Below are 23,862 nucleotides of genomic sequence, written 5' to 3'. Positions count from 1 at the left end.
TTCGCTGGACAGTACAGCACCCTGAAAAGGATGGGAGAAGGCTATGAGGACCATAAAGCTCACCCGAGAAACAGGATATAAAGATAGATTTTCAGTCACATAATTGCTCACATCAAAATTATACACCCTATTTTTTCTCAAATGATTCACTACACAAGTTAAAATTCCAACTTCTCCTCTCCTCCTTTGAGGGCACTAACTTGAGCTGACTCGTGGTTCACACAAGGACCATGATACCAGCTGGAAGCACATCCAAGTGGTCATTCTTCACACGAGTCATCATGGTGTGACTAGCAATAGGCTGGAATTCATGAATGACATTCCAGTCTAGCTTGATACTCCTTTTGTGTCCAAATAAATACTTTTCCTCACAGGGTTCAATGAATAGCCATCAGAAGCAGGAGCCACAGCTGATGTTACTCCCATCTGAACACGGGCACTGAGACTAACCATAGAATTTGCTCACAGAGAGCGAATGGTAAATATTTCTAATCAATTACATTAAATAATACCTGTTCTACAATTGTTGAAAGCTTAACCTGAAAGATGTCCACAAGTTAAAGGTAATCGAGCAAAATGGCCACAGGCCGTTGAGAAAAGAAAATTCTTTTTTTTTGAAAACTTCGACTCTCAATACTTCCTACCTGTAAATGCGGTGGAGCCATAGGCGGTGGCATTCCTCCTGGTGGTGGCGGAATTGGTGGCATACTGGGATCGAATGGTGGTCGCCCAAAAGGAGGGCGTGGAGGGGGTCCTCTCATCATTGCAAAAGGCGGCGGTGGGGGACGTACATGAAGTGGTGGTGGACCCCGCAGCATAGCATTTGTTGGAGGAGCTGGACCACGGAATCGTAGTGCTTGCTGGTGTGCCATCCTAACAGAGGAGATAAAACAAATAGATTTGGCTTAACTATAGTAAATTTATAGGTAATACTGCAAGGATTACCAGGAGTTTAAAATTATTAGATTTCTTCCTGTCCTTATCCCTCTGCAGTATGATTCCATGGGTGCCAGCCACTCTCAAATAGCATGACATCAAATGGCTGTTCTTCATTCAGCACTGCTGTGCTAGAATCAAACAAATGATCCTTTCTTAATCTGAAGTCCACAGACATGCTACCTATCCGACTGAGTTCACTGGGTAATGGTTGCAACATTGACTGAAACTGATTTTTAACTCCCAATCCAACTAATGTAGCAAAAATCAAGAATCAAACCTGGGACCCTGATTTTTTTGGACACTGCCACAAAAAAAGTGAATTTATAAACTTAGAAAGATGGAAAGCCATTCAAATACATAAGATAGCCCCAATTTTGAGGCACTCACTGTACATTTGAAAACATTTGCTGTTTTATTGATCTCTTATGGATTGAAATAAGGACAAGGAACATAAAAAGTTACAATAAAATGACATTTTCCCATGTTTTAATACATTACCCTCTAAATTTGTGTTAACAAAGCTAGTTTAAAAATCAATCAGGAGTTTTGACTACTTATCAAATTCAAATTAGAGCATCAAGTGACACTAACCAATCTGAAACAAAAACATAAAATGCTGGAAATCCTCAGCAAAATTTGTTTTTGTTTGCGATTTCCAGTATCCATGGTTTTCAGTTTTTTGCACTGTAACCTATCTGCTCCAATTCAGCAACTACTGAATGACAAAACCATTCACTAACAAGGACAGCAAAAAGGCATTTTTGCCATCTGAACCCAAAAGAGAAGAGAGATACTACCACTAGTGACACAGTGATACAAGATGGCCAACTAAAAAATCTAAGGGTTATCTTGTGTTCATGGAGAAAGCGAAACATGACTTTAAGATTAAATATTTTGTTCAGTTTTATCCATTTCAGATGCACTATCATCTCCGTCAAGATTCCCAATAACTTATTTTTAAATAATCCCATCTGAAATTTATGGGTGAAGAATGAACACAAAAACAATGAATTCTTGGAATTAATATCTGTTGATCATAAATACTTGTCTAGTTCTCTTTTCATGTTAACAGTCAAAAGGAAAAATAATTATGTTACAAACTAGAACAATGGCGTAGAATCAAATTGCAATGTTTGGGACACCGGATTTTGGGAAAACCACATCAGATGACATGCTAATAAAACCGAGTAAGAATTGACAGAATTTCAAACTTGAGTATTTGAAATTAGTGCAAATGAGAAACAAGGTACCTTGAAGGCCCTACTGAAACGATCTTATTAAATGCATTTACATTCCAGGTCGCTACTCCCATGCCAGCTTCTCAACTGGTGCACAGCTCCAGTGGAGGTCACAGCACTTCTGCACCTCAGCCAAGTGCTATTTCATCACATATAATTTACAGCACACTGTTGCCTGAAGCCAGTTATCATGCCTAACTGCTACCCTTGCTCAGATCACCTACCTCAGCACAGACTGGATACTGAACTTGGAAGCCTCCGGTCAGTGCATCCCAGTGCCATGCCATGGAGTGTGCTCACTTACACTTGCTAACAGAACGCTGCCAAATCGCTTGAGGAGAATTACATCAGAGTGCTGCTGCCAAGAGCCATTGGCCAATCACTACCCACCTCAAGTTGATAACCATCAAAATTGAGCCTCGGTCCTTGTAAGCATGTCTATTTAAACTATGTCTCCGACTGAAGGTCACTGTATTTTATAGGAGAACATCAGCTGAAACAAAAAAACTAAAAGGCTCCCAAAGCACAACAGCACATCCTGCCTCAGGCTGTACGAAGTACTCTAACTCAAGCATGGTTGAAAATCAGCTAAATCTTACAACATGTTGACTGACAATCAAAATAGCAAAGTGTAACCGAAAGTTAAAACAGTATACCCACCAGTTACCCTCCCCCTCAAAAAAATCTAACAGCCTATGAATATCATTGCTAAAAGTACCATCAGTTCTCTGCATTTTCGTACTTAATGTGCTGACATACTGAATTTTCCAAGGTCACCAGCAGCCCTCTGGAATATTAGTTGGTTAGTCATCAGTCTCAACACTAAATGTCTGCAAGACATTTGACAGGATCAATGGATCAATGCTTTGCACTCACTAACAATTTATTTTTCCCAATGGTGTCAGTCAATAGTAAAAAATATTCAGAGGCTATTAGGAGTTGACCTGCAAGCCCCTCCCATCTGCCACTACAGCTTCCACATCGATTTAGCTGATCTCTGCTTTGGTAACAATGTGAAAAGCAACTGAATCGGGAATCTACCTGGTCCGTAAAGGATAGAACCCCAACAAATCATGGTTTTACCAAGGGGACTTTTGCTTTTCACATCCCAAAGATTGTTCACCTCCCCATGCATATGCACTAGTAAAATAATTTAAGGATGAAGGAAGCAACAAGAATAAACAACACCATAAAATAGTATCTGGAGAGAGAGAAAAAACGAATACTGCCAGAGTCCAGGTCAAAGGTCATTATCTATCTTCATCTCCACAGCATCATGTTTAATCAAGGTTGACTCAACCCTTTGTTGTTTTAATTATTTCTCCAATAGTGGCAATGCTACATTTATTACCTAACCACATGCTTCCACATTTAATTCAAGGGCATTAGAGACTACCATGCATTATGAGTCTATGGGCTAGCATTACGGGTGGTGCGTTTCCTCCCTAAAACTCACATGAAAACCGTTTGGGCATTGACACCAATCAGGCTGTTTTTTGTGGGCCATTTTAATGGAAATCACAAGTTGCAAGATTATTGAGTTTGATTTAATAACCTCAGTCCCTATTTGCTAGTCTGGTACTAGATAACCACTGAAGTGTTGCATCAGTCATGTTTCATACTGAAGAGGAGTTTTTTTTAGGGAAAGATGTGTCATTTAAACTCTCACTTTGGGAGTGGAACAATGTTTTATCAAGCAAAGTTCATAAATTATTTGCATTAAAAGGTCTTTTCACAGTCTCTGAATGATTCATTTGATGCTAAGTTCTAACTTTCTCGTTATGATCCTGACTTATACGGTTCTGGAATACAGGAACCCTCAACAAGTGGTAACTCCTGTCTGAGCCTTAATACAAGGCTGTAATTCTGTCTTGAGACAACATGCACATCCAGAAGAAGTCAAGGATGGCTGTGATTGGCAATAGAAAAACACACGATTCCATATCTCAAAACACAAGTCAATGGTGCTGATGTCCCTTCAGAGATCAACTACCATCAGTGAGGGAGGTGGGTCAGAGTGACTCATGGTCAGAAATAGAATATATCCAAGAGGGTCAACGAAGCAGTGTATTTGTCCTTATCTACATGGTATTTAGCAAGGCTTCTGACATGGTTCTACATGGTAGACTGATCAGTAAATTAAAATTTCTTGGGAAACTCATGAAATGTGGAAAATTAGATCCAAAGTTGGCTGCGGCACGAAGCGAACCATATTTTCCTGTCTGGAAGGCTGTTTCCAGTGAGGGTTTGCAAGGTTCAATGCTGCAGCCCTTGCTGTTTGAGGTACAGTGGTTATGACAGCTTTGTAGATGCCACAAAAATTAGCCGTGTGGTTGACTGAAGAAGAAAACCATCATCTCAAGGAAGCTATCAGTGAATCGGTCTGGTGGGCAGAGAAGTGACAAATGGAATTCAATCCAGAAAAGTGAGGGAATGCATTTCTGGAGGACAAACAAGGCCAGGGAATATAATAAACAGTTGCATTGCAAAAAAATGTGGAGGAACAGAGGGACCACGGAGTGCACGAGTGCAGATTCCAGAAGGGAACCCTTTTGGACGTTAACCTGGTGTTGTGAGACTTCTTACCGTGCTTACCCTAGTCCAATGCCGGCATCTCCACATCATTTCTGATGGTAACAAGACAGAGAGACAGATAGTCAAGAATGTTTATGTAAGAGATGTTTTTCTTCATTGACTGAGGCAGAATGTTTAGAAGCAAGCAGATTAGGCTAGAACTACATAAAATGCAACTACAATGCCAGCTACAGTACTGCACACAGTTTTGCTCACTACATTGAGAAAAATGTGATCTCACTAGCCAGAGTAGAGAAGCGATTTGAGAAGGCTGAAGAAATTGATCATTTTAGCTGAGGAAAACCTGAATAGCCTGGGGTCGTTTCCCTTGGAACATAGAATCTCTATAGTGCAGGAGGCATTCGGCCCATCAAGTGTGCACTGTCCACAATCCCACCCAGGCCTTAACTAATTGCTAGTCACCCTGTCTGTCAGGGGCAATTCAGCATGACCAAACCACGTAACACTTCGAACTGAAGGTGGAAACTGGTGCACCGGAGGAAACTTACACAGATACAGGAAGAATGTGCAAACTCCACACAGACAGTGATCTGAGGCCATAATCAAACACAGGTCCCTGGCGCTGTGAGGCAGCAGTGCTGAACAGTGCCGCCCCAGAGGGGGATTACATGTACAAAATTATGAACAGTCCAGATAGAATGAGCTATTTCTGTTAACAGAGAACAAGGGAATAGGTTTCAAGTGATTGGTGGAAGGATGAGTGTGGAGTTGAAGAGGATAGTTTTTCACCCAGAGGATTTGTCAAAGCTAGGAGGCTGAGAACACATGAAGCAAGTGTGGAATACAAGTACAAAGAAACTTGAGTAAAGAGAGCTAAAATGGGTCACAAAAAAGCATTGGCCAGCAAGATTAAGAAAAATCCCAAGGCTTTTTATACATATATAAGCAGCAAGAGGGTAGCCAGGGAGAGGGTTGGCCCGCTCAAGAACAATTGAGAGAATCTATGCATGGAGCCAGAGAAAATGGGCGAGAGCAATCTTTATATCCTCACTGGCTACAGGGGAGGTCCCAGAGGACTGGAGATGAGCCAGTGTTGTCCCTTTGTTTAAGGAGGGTAGCAAGAATAATCCAGGTAATTCCAGGCCAGTGAGCCTTACATCAGTGGCAGGAAAATTACTGGAGAGGATTCTTCGAGACAGGATTTACTCCCACTTGGAAATAAGTGGACGTATTAGTGAAAAGCAACATGGTTTTGTGAAGGGGAGTCATGCCTCCCATTCACAAAGATAGAGGGATGGAAGGAGGAGGAGGTCCTTAATGCAATTACTGTCACTAGAGAGGTAGTGCTTGGTAGATTAACAGGACTGAAGGTAGACAAGTCCCAGGGACTGGATGGAATGCATCCCAGGGTTCTGAAAGAAACGGCAGAAGTAATAGCAGATGCCTTAGTAATTCTTTATCAAATTTTGCTGGACTCTGGGGAAGTGCCAGAGGATTGGAAAACGGCTAATGTTACGCTACTGTTTAAAAAAGGTAGCAGACAAAAGGCAGGGAATTATAGGCCGGTGAGCTTAACATCTGTAGTTGGAAAAATGCTAGAATCCATCATCAAAAGAAGAAATAACAAGACACCTAGAAGGGAACGGTTTGATAAAGCAGATGCAGCATGGATTCATGAAGGGGAAGTCCTGTTTGACAAATTTATTGGATTTCTATGAGGATGTGACTAGTGCGGGAGAAGAGAAGAACCGGTGGATGGGGTGTTTTTAGATTTCCAGAAGGCGTTCGATAAGGTGCCTCACAAAAGGTTGTTGCAGAAGGTTCGGGTACACGGAATTGGGGGTAAAGTGTTAACGTGGATTAAGGATTGGTTATCTCACAGGAAACAGAGTTGGAATCAACGGGTGCTATTCTGGTTGGCAGTTGGTGACCAGTGGAGTGCCACAGGGATTGGTGCTGGGGCCTCAACTGTTTACCATTTACATCGACGATCTGGAGGGGGCTGAGTGTAGGGTAACGAAATTTGCTGATGACATGAAGATGAGTGGAAAAGCGAATTGCGTGGAAGGCATGCAAAGTCTGCAGAGAGATCTGGATAGGCTGAGGACCTGGCAGATGGAGTATAACGTTAGCAAATGTGAGGTTATCCACGTTGGTAGAAATAATAGTCGGAGGGATTATTATTTAAAAGGCGAAAAGCTGCAGCATGCTACAGTGCAGAGGAACCTGGGGGTCCTTGCGCACAAATCGCAAAAACTCAGTCTGCAGGTGATCAAGAAGGCGAATGGAATGTTGGCCTTTAACGCGAGGGTGATAGAATATAAAAGCAGGGAGGTCTTGCTGCAACTGTACAGGTTACTGGTGAGGCCGCAGCTGGAGTACTGTATGCAGTTTTGGTCGCCGCACTTGCGGAAGGATATATTGGCCTTGGAGGGAGTGCAGAGAAGGTTCACTAGGCTGATACCGGAGATGAGGGTGTTAGCCTATGAATAGACTGGGTCTGTACTCGGAGTTTAGAAGGATGAGGGGGGATCTTATACAGACATAAGATAATGAAAGGGCTAGATAGGGTAGAGGTAGAGAGATTCTTCCCGCTGAGAACGGAGAGCAGGACTAGGACGCAACCTCCAGATAGGTGGGGGTGGAGGTGGAGGTGGTGGCGGTGGCGGTGGGGGGTGTGGCCTTCTTCACTCAAAGGGTGGTGAATCTCTGGAATTCTCTGCCCATTGAAGTGGTGGAGGCTACCTCATTGAATATATTTAAGTCATGGGTAAATAGATTTCTGATAGACAAGGGAATTAATGGTTATGGGGAGAAAGCGGGAAAGTGGAACTGATCCACTTCAGATCAGCCATGGTCTTATTGCATGGTGGGGCAGGCTCGAAGGGCTCCATGGCCCAATGGCCCACTCCTGCTCCTATTTCTTATGTTCTTATGTCTCACTAACTTGATTGAGGTTTTCGAGGAAATGATGAAGATGATTGATGAGGGTAGGCATAGATGTTGTCTACATGGACTTCAGTAAGGCATTTGACAAGGTCCCTCATGGCAGACTGGTGCAGAAGGTGAAGTTGCATGGAATCACGAGTGAGCTGGCAAGATGGATACAAAACTGGTTCGGTCAAAGAAGACACAGGGGACCAGTGGAAGGATGCATTTCTGAATGGAAGGCTGTGACAAGTGACGTTCCTCAGCAATCAGTGCTGGGGCCTTTGCTGTTTGTAATATATATAAATGATTGGGAGGAAAATGTAACTGGTTTTATTAATAAGTTTGTGAACAACACAAAGTTGGTGGATTTGCGGATAGCGATGAGGACGATCAGAGGACACAGATCAGTTGGAGACTTGGGCAAAGAGTTGGTAGATGGAATTTAATCCGGATCAATTTGAAGAAATGCACTTTCGAAGGTCAAATACAAATAGGAAATATACAGTAAATGGCAGAACCCTTAAGAGTATTGATAGGCAAAGGGGTCTGGGCATACACGTACACAGGTCACTCAAAGTGGCAACACAGATGGAGAAGGTAGTCAAAAAGCTTAGGACATGCTTGCCTTCATCAGCCAGGGCACTGAGTTTAATAATTGGCAAGTCATGTTACAGCTTTATAGAACTTGAATGAGGCCGTACTTGGAATAGTGTTCAATTCTGGTTGCCACACGACCAGAAAGATGTGGAGGCTTTTGAACGGGTACAGAAAAGATTTACTATGATGTTGCCTGGCACGGAGGGCATTAGCTGTGAGGAGAAGTTGCAGAAACTTGGTTTGTTCTCACTAGAACGACAGAGGTTGAAGCGCGACCTGACAGGTCTCCAAAGATTATGAGGCATGGACAGAGTGGATAGTCAGAAGCTTTTTCCCAGGGTGGAAGAGTCAATTACTAGAGGGCACAGGTTTAAGGTGCAAGGGGCAAAGTTTAAAGGAGATCTAAGACATTTTTTCTTCAAATGGTGGTGGGTGCCTGGAACTCGCTGCCGGGAGAGCTAGTGGAGGCGGATACAATAGTGGCTTTTAATGGCCGTCTTGACAAATACATGACTAGGATGGGAATAGAGGGATATGGTCCCCAGAAGGGTAGGGGGTTTTAGTTAAGTCAGGCAGCATGGTTGGTGCAGGCTTGGAGGGCCGAGGGGCCTGTTCCTGTGCTGCAATTTTCTTTGATCTTTGATGGTGGGGACCTGGAATTCAATACCTCAAACTGGTGGCAGAGGTAGAAACCTTCACCGCATTTAGAAGACACTGGATATGCACAGATCAAGAACTGAAAGGCAAGATTAGACTTGACAGTTTTTTTTATCTCCAGCCAGCATGAACACAATGGACCAAACGACCACCTTCTGTACCAGAAATAATTACGTTTCTATGAAAGCATCAACTTACAAAGAAATACCAGAAAGCTAATTCAATTAATGGAAAACGATCATCACAGGTCATTGTATCACCCAGACAGCAATGCGCTGAAAGAGGAACTCTTCCTTGCATCGCAATTTACCGAAGAGCTATAAGTGTAAAGAAAACCACAAAGATAGGTGCACTTCAGCTATGACACAGACTTGATGAATGGAGGTTGCTGTTAGAGGAAAGCAGTGTCCTAATGAGAGTATTGCTCGACTATTAATCCAGAAACCCAGCTAATGTTCTAGGGGCTCCAGTTCGAATCCTGCAACAGATGGTGGAAATTCAATTCCAGGTAAAAAAAACATCTGGAATTAAGGACCTACTGATGACATGAAACCATTGTTGGTTGGTGGAAAAACCCATCTGGTTCACCAAAAGTCCTTTTGGGAAGGAAATCTGGTGTTCTTACCTGGTCTGGCCCACACGTGACTCCAGAGCCAAAGCAATGTGATTGACTCTCAACTGCCCTCTGAAATGGCCTAGCAAACTACTCAATTGTAACAATCACTACAAAGTCTCAACAAAGAAATGAACCCAGACAGACCATCTGACATCGACCTAGGCACCAGAAATGACAACATGAAAACAAACAGCCTCGTCAACCCTGCGAAAGGACTCCTTACTAACATCTGGGGACTCGTCCCAAAATTGAAAGAGCTGTCTCAGACGAGTCAAGCATCAGCCTAACATAGTCCTGTGCACAGAATCATACCTTACAGATAATGCTCAAGACACCACCATTACCATCCCTAGATATGTCCTGTCCCACCAGCAGGATAAACCCAGCAGAGGTGCCGGCAACATAGTGAAGTCTCAGTGCTTCAGGTTAAACATGGGCAAGGAAACCTCCATGAGTCCAAGGGCACTACGTACTGTCCTCCTTCGGCTCATGTCCACTACAATGTCTCTCTTTTTGGGGATAACCATTGTCTGACACTTGTGTGATGAGTTGTACTTGCCACCTATTAGCTCAAGCATGAACGCTGTCCAGGTGTTGCTGCATATAAACGCAGACTGGCAAAATATAACAGGCAAAATTGTGCAATCATCCCCGCAAACATCCCAACTTCTGATCTCATGATGGAGGGACAAACAGCTGAAGATGAATACTACCCGAGGAACTCCTGCAGTGATGTCCTGGAACTGAGTTACCTCCAACTCTCACAATCATCTTCCTGTGCATCAGGTAAGAGTCCAACTAATGAAAAGAGTTACCCTGATTTCTAATGACTCCAGTTTTGAGAGAGATGCTTGACATCACACTCAGTCAATTGCTACCTCAAGGGGCTGAATGGCCTACTTATTCTCCTCTTTTGTATAATGACGTCAAGGACAGTCACCCTCACCTCACTTCTGGAGTTCAGCTGTTTTGTTCATTTTTGGACCGAGGCTGTAATGACATCAAGAGCCAAGTACTATGGCAAAATCTAAACTAAGCATCAGTGAGTTGATTACTGCTGTCCAAGTGATGCTTGATAGCACCATTGGCGACACTTCATATCACTTTGCTGGTGATTGACAGCGTCCTGATGTGGAGGTTACTGACCAAATTGGATTTATCCTTTTTATAGTCAGCTTATAGGTGGGGCAATTTTCGAAAATGCTGGGTAGATGCCAGTTTTGTAGCTGTACTGCAACAGCTTGACCAGGGGCGCAGTTAGTTCTGAAGTCTTCAGTACTGTTACTGGAATGTTCTCAGGGCTAATAGTCTTTGCAGTATCTAGTGCCTTTAGCCGAATTGACTGAAAACTCACATCTGTGATGCTGGTGATCTCAGCAAAGAAGAACTGGACCATTAACTTTCCACTTCTGACTGAAGATGGGAGATAATGCTTTTGCAAGCTTGAGGTTCCGGGTTTCCCTTATCACCAAGGATGGGGATATTAGCAAATTCTAATTCACTTAGCTGCAGATATTCTCGTGGCAATTTCCAAAACAATCTCCAATCACTCCAACCCTCACTCTCAGCCAGCTCCACCAGATAGTGCTCCATCCAACTAATTTGCAGAATGGTAGTGGGACAATAAACAAATCTCATCACACTGGCACTGATCCAATACTGCACAGTGAGCAAGCATTGCAGGAACAGGAACAGTCAGAGCATTCTGAAGGCATTGGGAGACGAGAAACAGAAGGAAAATTAACATACATCTAAATGTAGATTTTAAGAAAATGTAACTGCGTTGTGCTGCAGGCAATTTATCTTTTCATATAATTATTTTACATTTTACTGTTAATTCAAAAATCCTGAAAATCCGATTTTCTACTTCAAATAATCTGCCTCTAAAACACTTGACATCCTCTTGCATGCTAATCACTTTGGTAGCTCTCATTGTTTGAATATCAAAATCAAACAGTTTGGTTCCCTCTTCAGGTCTTTCACCGTCAACACAATTGGGAACTTTTCCAAAAAAAACTTATTTCTGCATTTCACAACTTCAGCACACCCGAAGACACTTCACAGCCAATTTTGTGGAATGCAGTTGCTGTTTTAAGAAATGCCATGGCCAATTTGTGGATAGCAAGATCCCACAAATAGCAAAGCAATAATGACCCAAGGGATGGGGGGCACCATGCCCCGCACCCAAGGGAGAAATGGCCAATCCACCTAACCAGCTCGTCTTTGGTCTGTGGGAGGAAACCAGAGCACCTGGTGAAATCACATGCAGACATAAGGAGATCGTGTAAACTCGACATAGTCACCGAGACCAGAATTGAACCCAGATCCCTGGAGCTGTGGGCCAACAGTGCAAACCACTGCGCCACCATGTCGCCCTGTGAGCAAGCATATGTATCTGAGAGAGCGGTGTGTGTGACCAGTGTCAGAATCCAGCATTCCATGCTGCACTCTTCCCATCTGAATAAAAGAAACAGCAATATTCTGACCATTAAAAATGACAAAAAGGTAAAGTACAGCCAAAGATTTTTTTGGGAGAGATTCTTTTAAATTATACTAATTACATACAGACATGAAAGAAAGTTTTCTTTCAATCAGGCTTTTGTATGTTTGTACACATTGCGGCAATTTGTGTGTTTAACTCTTCACCACAATAAGAATGTTTCTCAGGGGTTCCTTCACTGCTCTTAAGAGGTCAAAAAGGTTTCTGTGGCTCAGAATGTTTGGGAAACCATGCTGTAAGTGGGGAGAGATTTCCTGCTTTTAAAAAGTCCCATTGAACTGAAGGATGAGTTGCTACCATCATTCCTGTTTTTCTTTTATATCCTGCCTTAGTGGTGGGCCAAGATTAAGACAAAACCAAGCACTCAAGTCCAATTCCAAAAAACGAACACTCTCTGTCATTCCAGGTCATACCAATAAATTCCAGGTCCCTTTAAGTATTGCTGTCAAGGACAAAGGTTTCACATCACAAGCACTTTTTTCTGAACTGCAGATATTAAATTGCAAACAGTTGTAAAACATCCTCACTTGAATAGAGTACTTGATTCTATTACAATTCTTCACTTGACTAATTGTTTGGATCTCAGATGGAGCAGACTTCTGCACTGCTCAAGTTTGCTGTCCTCTTCAATGGACAACACCTTTTTCTGTCAACAGTTCCTAATTCTTCATTTAACACCCATCATTGCTCAGTCTCCAAGACTGACCAAGATATCAATGCAACTCCAACCCAAGGAAAAGCTCATACATCTCTCTTCCACAACCTGACACCTCTATTTTGTGAGCACTGGTATTCAAAACACTCCTTTAACATTTACTTCATCGCACTCCCCCCACCTCCAGCTGCAAATTACCTGACAGTTTTATCTTCCTCACTTCATAACCAAATCAGTTTCCTATCCTATCCTACCTTACATCAAAACTATGCATTATGCATTGCTCTGTCAGGAGGCTCAAGTCCCATTCCAAGTACTTCACAACATAATCCAGGCTTGAAACTCAAATGCAGTACTCAGAGTTTGGCATATTGAGACATGAAACTGAACTCTTTCTGTCCTCCTAGCTAGATGTAAAAACACCCAGGGAACAAATGCAGATTTCATCAGTATTCTGGCTAACATCAATACCTTAAACTGTTATTAATCCATGTACCTCAGCACTGTTCTCAGACCATTTATCCTAATTCAAACTGTAAAGCATTTCTGGTTAACCGTAAAAGATGCTACATAATCATAAGTTTCTAAAAATCCATATTAATTTCCCAGCAGTATACTGGCACAGATATGCTAATTAAATACAGTGACTATTCATAGCTCCTTGATACATGTCTTTTATCATTTCAACTTTGCTTGGTTTACTCAGGCCCTTCACCAAAACGTACAAGGGGTGGATGGCATCTATTTTCCAGTCAACAATTCTTAAAATTCCTGTCTTTCCCAGAATATATATATTTCGACCAAATCAGGTTGTTAAATGCATGCAATACAGGTCAATGAAGATTTCTGAGAGCCAAATGTTTCACCCACCATCCAATTTTGTGTATATAAACATTGTCAGATGATGAAATTCAAAGAATTATTTTAGAATTGTTATTTTAACTACCGATTCCAAACAGACAACTGAGATGACCAGACGTAAAAAATCGTAACGATTTCCATTCCTGACTGTTATCCAGTGAACTGAGCTTTACACAACAAATCAGCAACAGATGATGCTCATTATACCCTATATGATCTAGATCTGAACACCCAAGCATGCAGCTCTAGTTTGACTGGGTCATTTGAATTAGCAATGGTGGCTTTTTCAGGCAAGCATTCTGAAAATGCTTTTACCCAAGTAGTTCAAGCCCATTGCCAGTCCAATAGCCCCAGAAACAGAGAAAAAAATCCACTTGCCCATCTATATGCCCTGGCACAGCTACACACAATGCACTCAAATGGGATCTCTGCACAAGACAGTGCTGGCATTCAGACTGGTTCTAGAAAGATTACCACACAAAGAGCATGATACAGTCACAGAGGTGACTAAATTATGTAAAATCCTCCACTGGGCCCTCTAAAATGCCCCATATCAGATAATCATACAATCATAAAAGCCCTCTCGTGCATAAAGAGGTCATCTGGCCCATCAAGTCTGCACCGACCGCAATTCCACCCAGGCCCATATTTTACCTGCTAATCTCTCTAACCAACGCATCTCAGGACACTAAGGGGCAAGTTTTTAAACATAGCCAATCAACCGAACCTGCACATCTTTTGGACTGTGGGAGAAAACCGGAGCACTCAGAGGAAACCCACGCAGACACTAGGAGAACGTGCAAATTCCACACAGACAGTCACCCAAGCTGGAAATCGAACCCAGGATGCTGGAGTTGTGAAGCAGCAGTGCTAACCACTGTGCTACCGTGCTGCCCATAATGATGGTAAATTAAAAGTTTTGGAAAGGAATGTGAAAGGTTAATAAGCCAGTTTTCCATGCACACACTTTACTTTGTGTAAAATTATAAGTCACACCCTCTGCGAAATACAGGCAGAGCTCCCAAATGGCATTAGACTGCTGGGAAAAGAACGGGTTGATTGCTGAGATGTGGAGATGCCGGCATTGGACTGGGGTAAACGCAGTAACAAGTCTCACAACACTAGATTAAAGTCCAACAGGTTTATTTGGTAGCAAATGCCACTGGCTTTCAGAGTGCTGCTCTTTCATCAGGTGAGTGGGAGTTCTGTTCACTAACAGGACATATAAAAGACAAACTCAATTTAAAAAATTATGACTGGAACCTAAGTCTTTGAAGCTAATCAAGTCTTAAGGGTACAACGTGAGCGGAGACAGCGTTAAGCACAGGTTAAAGAGATGCATACTGTCCCCAGCCAGGACAGTTTGTGAGATTTTGCAAGCCCAGGCAAGCATGGAGGTTACAGATAGTATGACATGAATCAAAGATCCCGGTCGAGGCCATCTTCATGTGTGCAGAACTTGGCTCAGTCTCTGCTCAGCGACTCTGCACCATGTGTGGTGAAGGCCGCCTTAGAACATAGAACATTACAGCGCAGAACAGGCCCTTCGGCCCACGATGTTGCGCCGACCAGTTACAAAACAATGACCCACTAACCTAAACCAATCCCTTTTCGTCCATAAACCTATCCACGGATCTCTTAAACGCCCCCAAACTAGGCGCATTTACAACTGCAGCAGGCAGGGCATTCCAATCCCTCACCACCCTCTGGGTAAAGAACCTACCCCTGACATCCGTCCTATAACTACCACCCCTTAATTTAAAGCCATGCCCCCTCGTGCTAGATTTCTCCATCAGAGGAAAAAGGCTATTACTATCCACCCTATCTAAACCTCTAATCATCTTATATGTTTCAATAAGATCCCCTCTTAGCCGCCTTCTTTCCAGCGAAAACAACCCCAAATCCCTCAGCCTCTCCTCATAGGACCTCCCCTCCATACCAGGCAACATCCTGGTAAACCTCCTCTGCACCCTCTCCAAAGCCTCCACATCCTTCCTGTAATGTGGGGACCAGAACTGCACACAGTACTCCAAGTGCGGCCGCACCAGAGTTGTGTACAGTTGCAACATGACGCTATGACTCCTAAATTCAATCCCCCTACCAATAAGCGCCAAGACACCGTATGCCTTCTTAACAACCTTATCTACTTGACTCCCAACTTTCAGGGATCTATGTACACATACACCTAGATCCCTCTGCTCATCCACACTATTCAAAGTCCTCCCATTAGCCCTATACTCGACACATCTGTTATTCCTACCAAAGTGAATTACCTCACACTTCTCCGCATTAAACTCCATCCGCCACCTTGGACAACGCTTAACCAAAGATCAGAGGCTGAATGCCTGTGACCGCTGAAGTTTTCCCCAACAGGAAGAGAACACTCTTGCCTAGTGATTGTCGAGGGGTGTTCATTCATCTGTTGTCATAGCGTCTGCATGGTCTCCCCCAACGTATCAGGCCTCGGAACATCCTTTCCTGCAGCGTATCAGTTTGGCCAAGTTGCAAGAGTGTGTACCTTGTAGCTGGTTTTCTCACGTGAGATGATGGCATCTGTGTCAATGACCCAGCACATCTTGCAGAGGTTGTTGTGGCAGAGTTGTGTGGTGTCATGGTCATTGTTCTCCTGAAAGCTGAGTAGTTTGCTACGGACAATGGTCTGTTTGCGGTTGTGTGGTTGTTTGAAGGCAAGAAGTGGGGCTATGGGGATGGCCTTGCCAAGATGTCGTCTTAATCAATGACATGTTGAAGGCTCTGAAGATGATGTCGTAGCTTCTCCACTCCAGGGGAGTATTGGGCAACTAAAGGTACTCTGTCCACTGTGTCCCATGTTTGTCTTCTGAGGAGGTTGGTGCAGTTTTTCACTGTGGCGCGTCAGAACTGTTGATTGATGAGTCTAGCGGTATGGTGAGGTGACCAACCCTTAATGGAGATGCTTGTGCCCAAGAATGCAACCGATTCCGGAGAGTAGTCCATGGTGAGTCTGATGATGGAATGGAACTTGTTGATGTCAGCACATGGTGAACAATCACTGAAACAACTATAAGTCCAAAGGAAGATAATGTATCTAGTGTATAGCATCGGTTAAAGGTCTTGGGCGGTGAAGAGGTCTTGTTCGAACCTGTGCATGAAAACGTTGGCATACTGAGGTGCGAATTTGGTCCCCATGGCTATTCCACAGCTGGGTCCAGGATAAAGCAGATGAGTTGTAAAATTGCATCTGGAAACTGGCAGCTGTTGGCATTGAGTACTGAGGTAGTTGCAGCAATGCCATTGTCATGGGGGATGCTGGTGTAGAGCACCCAGACATCCACTGTGATGAGGAGTGCTCCTGATTCAAGCACAGGATCTTTCCAACTGATGCTATACACTCGATACATCGATGACATTTTCTTCCTTTGGACTCATGGTCAACATCACTGAAACAACTGTATGATGACATCAACAAGTTCCATCCGACCATCAGACTCACCACGGACTGCTCTCCAGAAACGGTTGCACTTTTGGACACACGCATCTCCATGAGGGACGGTCTCGTCAGCACCTCACTGTACTGCAAGACCACAGATATCCTCACGATGCTCCACTTCTCCAGCTTCCATCTTAAACGCTCACCTAATAATATTTATGCTCCCACCACCAAATCAAGCTATCAAATGCTTGCAAAATGCACCAATGAATACATTTAACTTTGTTACCTGACAGGGTACATAAAAGCGATCCATGTCCTCCACCCCACCCCCACCTCCTCCACATTCTGGTTTCTCTTCCCCTCAAACTCCACACCCCAAACAAAACTCACACCTAGCTTCCTTGCAATTCTACAAAAAAGCATCTTAATCGGACCTTATACACAAAACAACACGCATTTACCATACTAATTCCCCAAAACTCTGCATTGTAGAGAGGCAACTGAGCATGGACAATCAATCTAACTTGCACACCTTTGGTGGAAAGCCAGGCAGAGAACACGAGACTCTTCTCCCCACTCCCCCAACCGTCACCACAACAATTCCCCCCGGTTTCTTGCTCTCCCAATACGAACTCCCCAGACACCACCTCCCCCAGCTTCTGCACCTCCAAAACAAGACCCTTCATCCTCTTTCCACACCCCCCGCTTATAACTGACCGAAGCTCTTCTAACTCCAAGATTACCCCATTGCCTCCCCTTCCCCCCACAAGTGACACCCCAGCATCCCCTCCATCACCACATGACCCATCAGCCTACCCCACACCCACACAACCCGTCAGCATTCCGTTCCCTCCTCCCACCTCCCCCCCTCCAACCTCCGCACAATTCGCCCAGCCTCCCCTTCCCCACAACACAGATGCCCCTCAGCCTCCCCTCTCCCCCAGCACGACCCCACACAGCCCTCTCGAGCCTCCCCTCCCAACACAGACCCCCATCAGCATCCACTGCCCCCCGCCAACACGGACCCCTCAGCCTCTCATCCCTCCCAACATGGGCTCAATCAGACCCTCGGCACAATCACCCGCAACCTCCGCCTCCCCAACACTTTCCACTTAGCATGCCCTCCCACCCAACACTACCTCCTCTCCCCGACTCAGCCACCCCTTCCCCAACACTAACTGAACATCCCCTCTTCCCAACACTATCCCCCTCAGCTGCCTCCCCTCCCCCTCAACCCGATACGCCCCCCCAGCCTCCCCTCCCCCTCAACCCGACACGCCCCCAGCCTCCCCTCCCCCCCAACCCGACAACCCCACCCAGCCTCCCCTCCCCCCCAACCCGACACCCCCCCAGCCTCCCCTCCCCCCCAACCCGACACCCCCCCCAGCCTCCCCTCCCCCCCAACCCGACACCCCCCCAGCCTCCCCTCCCCCCCAACCCGACACCCCCCCAGCCTCCCCTCCCCCCCAACCCGACACCCCCCCAGCCTCCCCTCCCCCCCAACCCGACACCACCCCCAGCCTCCCCTCCCCCCCAACCCGACACCACCCCCAGCCTCCCCTCCCCCGCAACCCCCCCAGCCTCCCCTCCCCCGCAACCCGACACCCCCCCAGCCTCCCCTCCCCCTCAACCCGATACGCCCCCCCTCCCCCTCAACCCGATACGCCCCCCCTAGCCTCCCCTCCCCCTCAACCCGACATGCCCCCAGCCTCCCCTCCCCCCCAACCCGACAACCCCGCCCAGCCTCCCCTTCCCCCCAACCCGACAACCCCCCCAGCATCCCCTTCCCCCCAAACCTCCTCCCCACCCAGCCTCCCCTTCCCCCCAAACCTCCTCCCCACCCAGCCTCCCCTTCCCCCCAAACCTCCTCCCCACCCAGCCTCCCCTTCCCCCAAACCTCCTCCCCACCCAGCCTCCCCTTCCCCCCCAAACCTCCTCCCCACCCAGCCTCCCCTTCCCCCCAAACCTCCTCCCCACCCAGCCTCCCCTTCCCAACATCAATCCACTTCAGCCTCCCCTCTCCCCCAACACTATACCATCTCAGCCTCATCTTTCCCACATTCAGCCACCCCTCTCCCCCAACACTCAGCCTTCCCTGCCCCCCAAACACTCGCCCCCCCCCCCCCCCACAACACAAACCCCCTCAGCATCACCTCCCCCCAACAACAACCCCCCTCAGTCTCACCCACTGCAAAACTACCCCCTCCGGCCCTCCACCGCCCAACATTATCCCCTCACACATTACCGCCTCACTCAGCCCTCACCCCGAACATTATCCCCACTTCTCCTCCAACATGGACCCCCTCAGCCTTCCCCTCTTCTCCCCAACAAGGATTCCCCTGAGCCTCCCCTCCAACGCTGCCCCCCATCAGCCTCCCCTCCCCTCCCCCTCCAACGCTGCCCCCCACCAGCCTCCCCTCCCCTCCCCCTCCAACGCTGCCCCCCATCAGCCTCCCCTCCCCCTCCAACGCTGCCCCCCATCAGCCTCCCCTCCCCTCCCCCTCCAACGCTGCCCCCCATCAGCCTCCCCTCCCCTCCCCCTCCAACGCTGCCCCCCATCAGCCTCCCCTCCCCCTCCAACGCTGCCCCCCATCAGCCTCCCCTCCCCCTCCAACGCTGCCCCCCATCAGCCTCCCCTCCCCTCCCCCTCCAACGCTGCCCCCCATCAGCCTCCCCTCCCCTCCCCCTCCAACGCTGCCCCCCATCAGCCTCCCCTCCCCTCCCCCTCCAACGCTGCCCCCCATCAGCCTCCCCTCCCCCTCCAACGCTGCCCCCCATCAGCCTCCCCTCCCCTCCCCCTCCAACGCTGCCCCCCATCAGCCTCCCCTCCCCTCCCCCTCCAACGCTGCCCCCCATCAGCCTCCCCTCCCCTCCCCCTCCAACGCTGCCCCCCCATCAGCCTCCCCTCCCCTCCCCCTCCAACGCTGCCCCCCATCAGCCTCCCCTCCCCCTCCAACGCTGCCCCCCATCAGCCTCCCCTCCCCCTCCAACGCTACCCCCCCCATCAGCCTCCCCTCCCCCTCCAACGCTACCCCCCCATACGCTACCCCCCATCAGCCTCCCCTCCCCCCAAACGCTACCCATCAGCCTCCCCTCCCCCAAACACTACCTCCGTCAGCCTCCCTTCCCCCTCCCAAAACTACCTCCCCACAGCCTCCCCTCCCCCTCAACACAAATCCCCGCAGCCTCCCCTCCCCTCTCAGCGCAACCCCGCACCCCCCCAACCTCCACTGGCTCATTCCATCAGAAACTTAGGTTCAATACTCAGATTGGATCACTCTGGGTGTAGAGTCTGCACGTTCTTCCCATGTCTGCAGGGGTTTTCTTCCAGGCACTTCAGTTTCCTCCCACACTCTTCGTTCGGTACAAACAACTATACTAAATTCTCTCTCAGATTATCCAAATATGTGCCAGAGTGCGATGGACTGGGAGATTTTCACAACAACTTCATTGCAGTGTTAATGTTAAACCTCCTTATGACTAATAAATAAATCCCAGCCTATGCACCCCCCGAAGATCCCCTCACTCCCCAACATGATCGTCGCCGGGCTCCCCAACACGACCCTCCAGCTTCACCACCCGCCCCCTTCCCCCGCGAGTGATCGCCCCAGCCTCCTCTTGCCCCAACACAACTCCGCCAGCCTCCTCTTGCCCCAACACGATCTTCCCCGCCCCCAAAACTAGCCCACCCCCTTCCTCTTTCCGTCCGCCCGCCTTTCTCCAGTTGAAACTCCTCAGGCGGTCAGGGCCTGAAGCCTGAGGCCCAGGCGCAGGCCCGAGCCCGAACAGTCAGTCCACTCCCGTCTCTCGGTGTTGCTGAGCGGGAGAAAGGGGGCGTTATTCACACCAACTCTCATCGTGGTCTCTTACCGGGCCTGGTTAGAGGTGTCGTTGTTGGATTTGGGCTGCTCGCCGGTTCCGTCCGCCTGCGCCTGGCTGGGGTGTAACAGGCCATCCTGCATCAACAGACCCACGTCGGCCATGATTGAGATGCGGTGCGGGGGGTGGGGGGGGGGAAAAAAGGAAAAAAAACCTACCACTGCCGCGCACCTCAACCTAAACTGCTGGCAGAGCATGGGCCCGCCCCCGCCCTCATCCGATTGGCTTTCCGTCACCAGTCCCGATCTCTGATTGGTTCATCTTCACGTCACTCTATGAAGTAGTGGGTTCGGTTGCAAGGCGAGACGGGCAGTGACGTCATTACGCTTCCGGTAGCCCAATGTTCTCCGTTCGCTCCTTTCCATGCTGGGTCCTGGAGAAATACCCACAGTGTGTGGAAAGTCGTAACTGCTAAGGAACGAAAAATATTAAAAGTATTGTCAAGTTAAATAATAATGTGCTCACCGGACCTTGTGGTGTCCACTATTACAAGTCATGGAAGAGGATCCTACAGTGCAGAATGAGCCCATTCGGCCCATCTTGCCTGCACTGAGAACAATCCCACCCAGGCCATATCCCCGTAAACCCACCTATTTACCCTGCTTATCCCTCCAGTAGTAAGTGGCAATTTAGCATGGCTAATCTACCTGGAAGTGCACATCTTTGGACTATGGGAGCAAACCAGAGCATCCCCACAGCGACAACATGCCAACTCCACACAGTCACCCAAGTTATGGAATCATAAGATAGAAGGGGCAGTCGACTGTTCAACTCTTCAAGCTTACTCCACCATTCAATACAATTGGGGCTAATCTTGATTTATTACTGTCACGTGTATTAGGATACATGTATTAGGTCAAAAACATACCGTTCATACAGTACATAGGGAAGAAGGAAAGGAGAGGGTGCAGAACATAAGTTTTGCAGTTACAGATAGGCTGTAGAGAAAGATATAATGTATAACAGGTCCATTTAAAACTCTGATGGCAGCAGGGAAGAAGCTGTTCTTGAGTCGATTGGAACAAGTTTTCATTTTCCTAACGGAAGAAGGTGGAAGAAATTATGTCTGGAACATTTGTGGTCCTTGATTATGCTGGTTGCTTTCCTGAGGCGGCAAGAATTGTAGACAGAGTTGATGGGAGGCTAGTTTGCATGATAGACCTCATTCACAACCCTTTGAAATTTCTTGCGGCCTTTGGCACAGCAGGAGACATACCAAGCTGCCTCTTATGCCACAAAGCCACTATCCTCCCCACTTCCTGAAGCCTTTAATTCCTTGAGAAATCAAAAATCTATCAGTGTCAGTCTTTAATATACTCAGTGATTGAGCAGTCACAATCATCCGTGGTGCACAATTCCAAAATTCACCAACCTCTGAAGAAATTTCTTCATTCTGTTGACAGGATCAACTCATGATTCTTTGACTCGCAGCCAGGGGAAAGAGCTTCTCGGTGCCCACCATTCTAAGACCTTTCAGAATCTCACAAGCAGAATCTGCTGGAAATCGGAAATAAAATTAGAAAATGCTGGAATGTTTGGACAGAACTTTAGGTTGACACAAGATTATTAACCCAAAATGTTAACTTTGTTTCATTCCACAGATGTTGCCTGATCTGTTGGTAGTCCCTTCAGAATTTTGTTTGTTCCAATAAGATCAATCTCCTCTCAATTCCAGAGACAATAGGCTAAATTAACTCTATCTCTCAACAAGGGACAACACACTCATCGCAGGAAACAATCCGTTACATTAACCAGCACCATCTCTCCCTTTCCAGGGTACAGACAAGACCATGGAAGAAAGGCAGTCAGCTAGAGTAACCACACCCATAATCTCTTCATGTACTATCGCCAGGATTGAAAGTGGAAATGTTAGGTGGATAGCTCCCTCCTATCATGTATACTCAAAATTCATTGAGTTTTTCTCAGTTTCGTTTTAAATGAATCACTTAAACTGGCATTTTCACACTTCACTGTGAATGTCTGGTCTTGTTCAAAGCAGGCAAGTACAGAAAGAATAAGAAATGTATTACCTATATTAAAAGTTGTCAACCCTCTCAGAAGTCTGTTGGAATGAAAGATTGATCTCCTGCTGTGAGCAACTCAGGAAATAAATCTATGCAGTCAGCAAGGATTGCCTTTGGCTCCCACTTTGCTCAAACTTTAATTCAACAACAACTTTCATCTATATAACACCTTTAACTGAGTAAAACTTTCCAAGGCACTGAAGAGCAATGTAATCAGACAAAAAATTGATAACAAGCCAAAGTGGGAAATATAAGGTAGGGTACTTTAGAATTCAGTTGTGGTTACTTTAGAATTAAGTTATAAAAGACATCTTAAAGAGAGAAAGCAAGATGGATGGTTTCAGGAAAGAAGGGAATTTGAGAGCTTTTGAGACAGCATCTTGAGAGCATGACTGTCAAATGTAGATTGAGGGAAAATTAAATCACTTAAGACACAATCGGAGACTATAATTCACAGCTGGAGGGGGCAATCGGTTTCTCAAAGTGGATGAGCCGAGGTGGGCCAGGTGGCTTTCCCATCCACATTAGTTTCTTGGGACAAAGACTTTTTAACACATGACTTTTCAGCTTTGAAACCAGGATTCTGACCATTATTATGAGCTACCAAATAGTTTTAAAATATTTTTTATGTTCCCCAGGGGACTGCTGGTTATTTGTGTAGTATAATGGGGAGAATCAGAGACCTGGGCAAAGATGTCAAATAACATGTTAAGTCTAAATATGTAACATAATAAGACATGATATGCATTATCACACGAAGTGATGCAATGTGTCATGATCTTGCCTCCTCTTCTGGAACCTCTTAGTGAGATGTAGCTCATAGTAAGATGTGATCCAATAAAGTTAATATTTTCCTTCCCTCAGCAAACTCCTTAAATATTTGGTGTTAGCACAACAAGACCGAGAATATTATATAGTGGCAGTGGGTGAAAGAACAAGCATGGAAAAGCCTCTGTCATAACTGGAAAACTTGAGAAAGTCGCAGGTTTCCACTGATCAGAAGCTTGGCTGAACTGGT

At 46.3% G+C, this 23,862-nt stretch overlaps 1 protein-coding gene across 4 annotated transcripts in view; it reads right to left on the bottom strand.

The window, feature by feature from the left end:
• The window catches only part of LOC145351956 (transcription elongation regulator 1-like), a 121,924-nt gene extending 100,967 nt beyond the window's left edge, over positions 1 to 20,957 (bottom strand). For all 4 annotated transcript variants that reach the window (XM_080201779.1, XM_080201780.1, XM_080201782.1 and 1 more), the window contains exons 1-2: positions 20,812 to 20,957; positions 645 to 873 (exon numbers count right to left, since the gene is read on the bottom strand). In XM_080201779.1, the coding sequence (XP_080057905.1) occupies positions 645 to 873; positions 20,812 to 20,924 (342 nt within the window). In that variant the 5' untranslated portion in view covers positions 20,925 to 20,957. The remainder of the gene's footprint in view (positions 1 to 644; positions 874 to 20,811) is intronic.
• Positions 20,958 to 23,862: the final 2,905 nt, after the last annotated feature.

This window comes from Carcharhinus amblyrhynchos, chromosome 13 (genome assembly GCF_965287045.1).
Source record: "Carcharhinus amblyrhynchos chromosome 13, sCarAmb.v2.hapA, whole genome shotgun sequence".
Classification (NCBI taxonomy): domain Eukaryota; kingdom Metazoa; phylum Chordata; class Chondrichthyes; order Carcharhiniformes; family Carcharhinidae; genus Carcharhinus; species Carcharhinus amblyrhynchos.
Note: the sequence above shows the minus strand (reverse complement) of the source record. Positions and strands in the feature narration are given on the sequence as shown.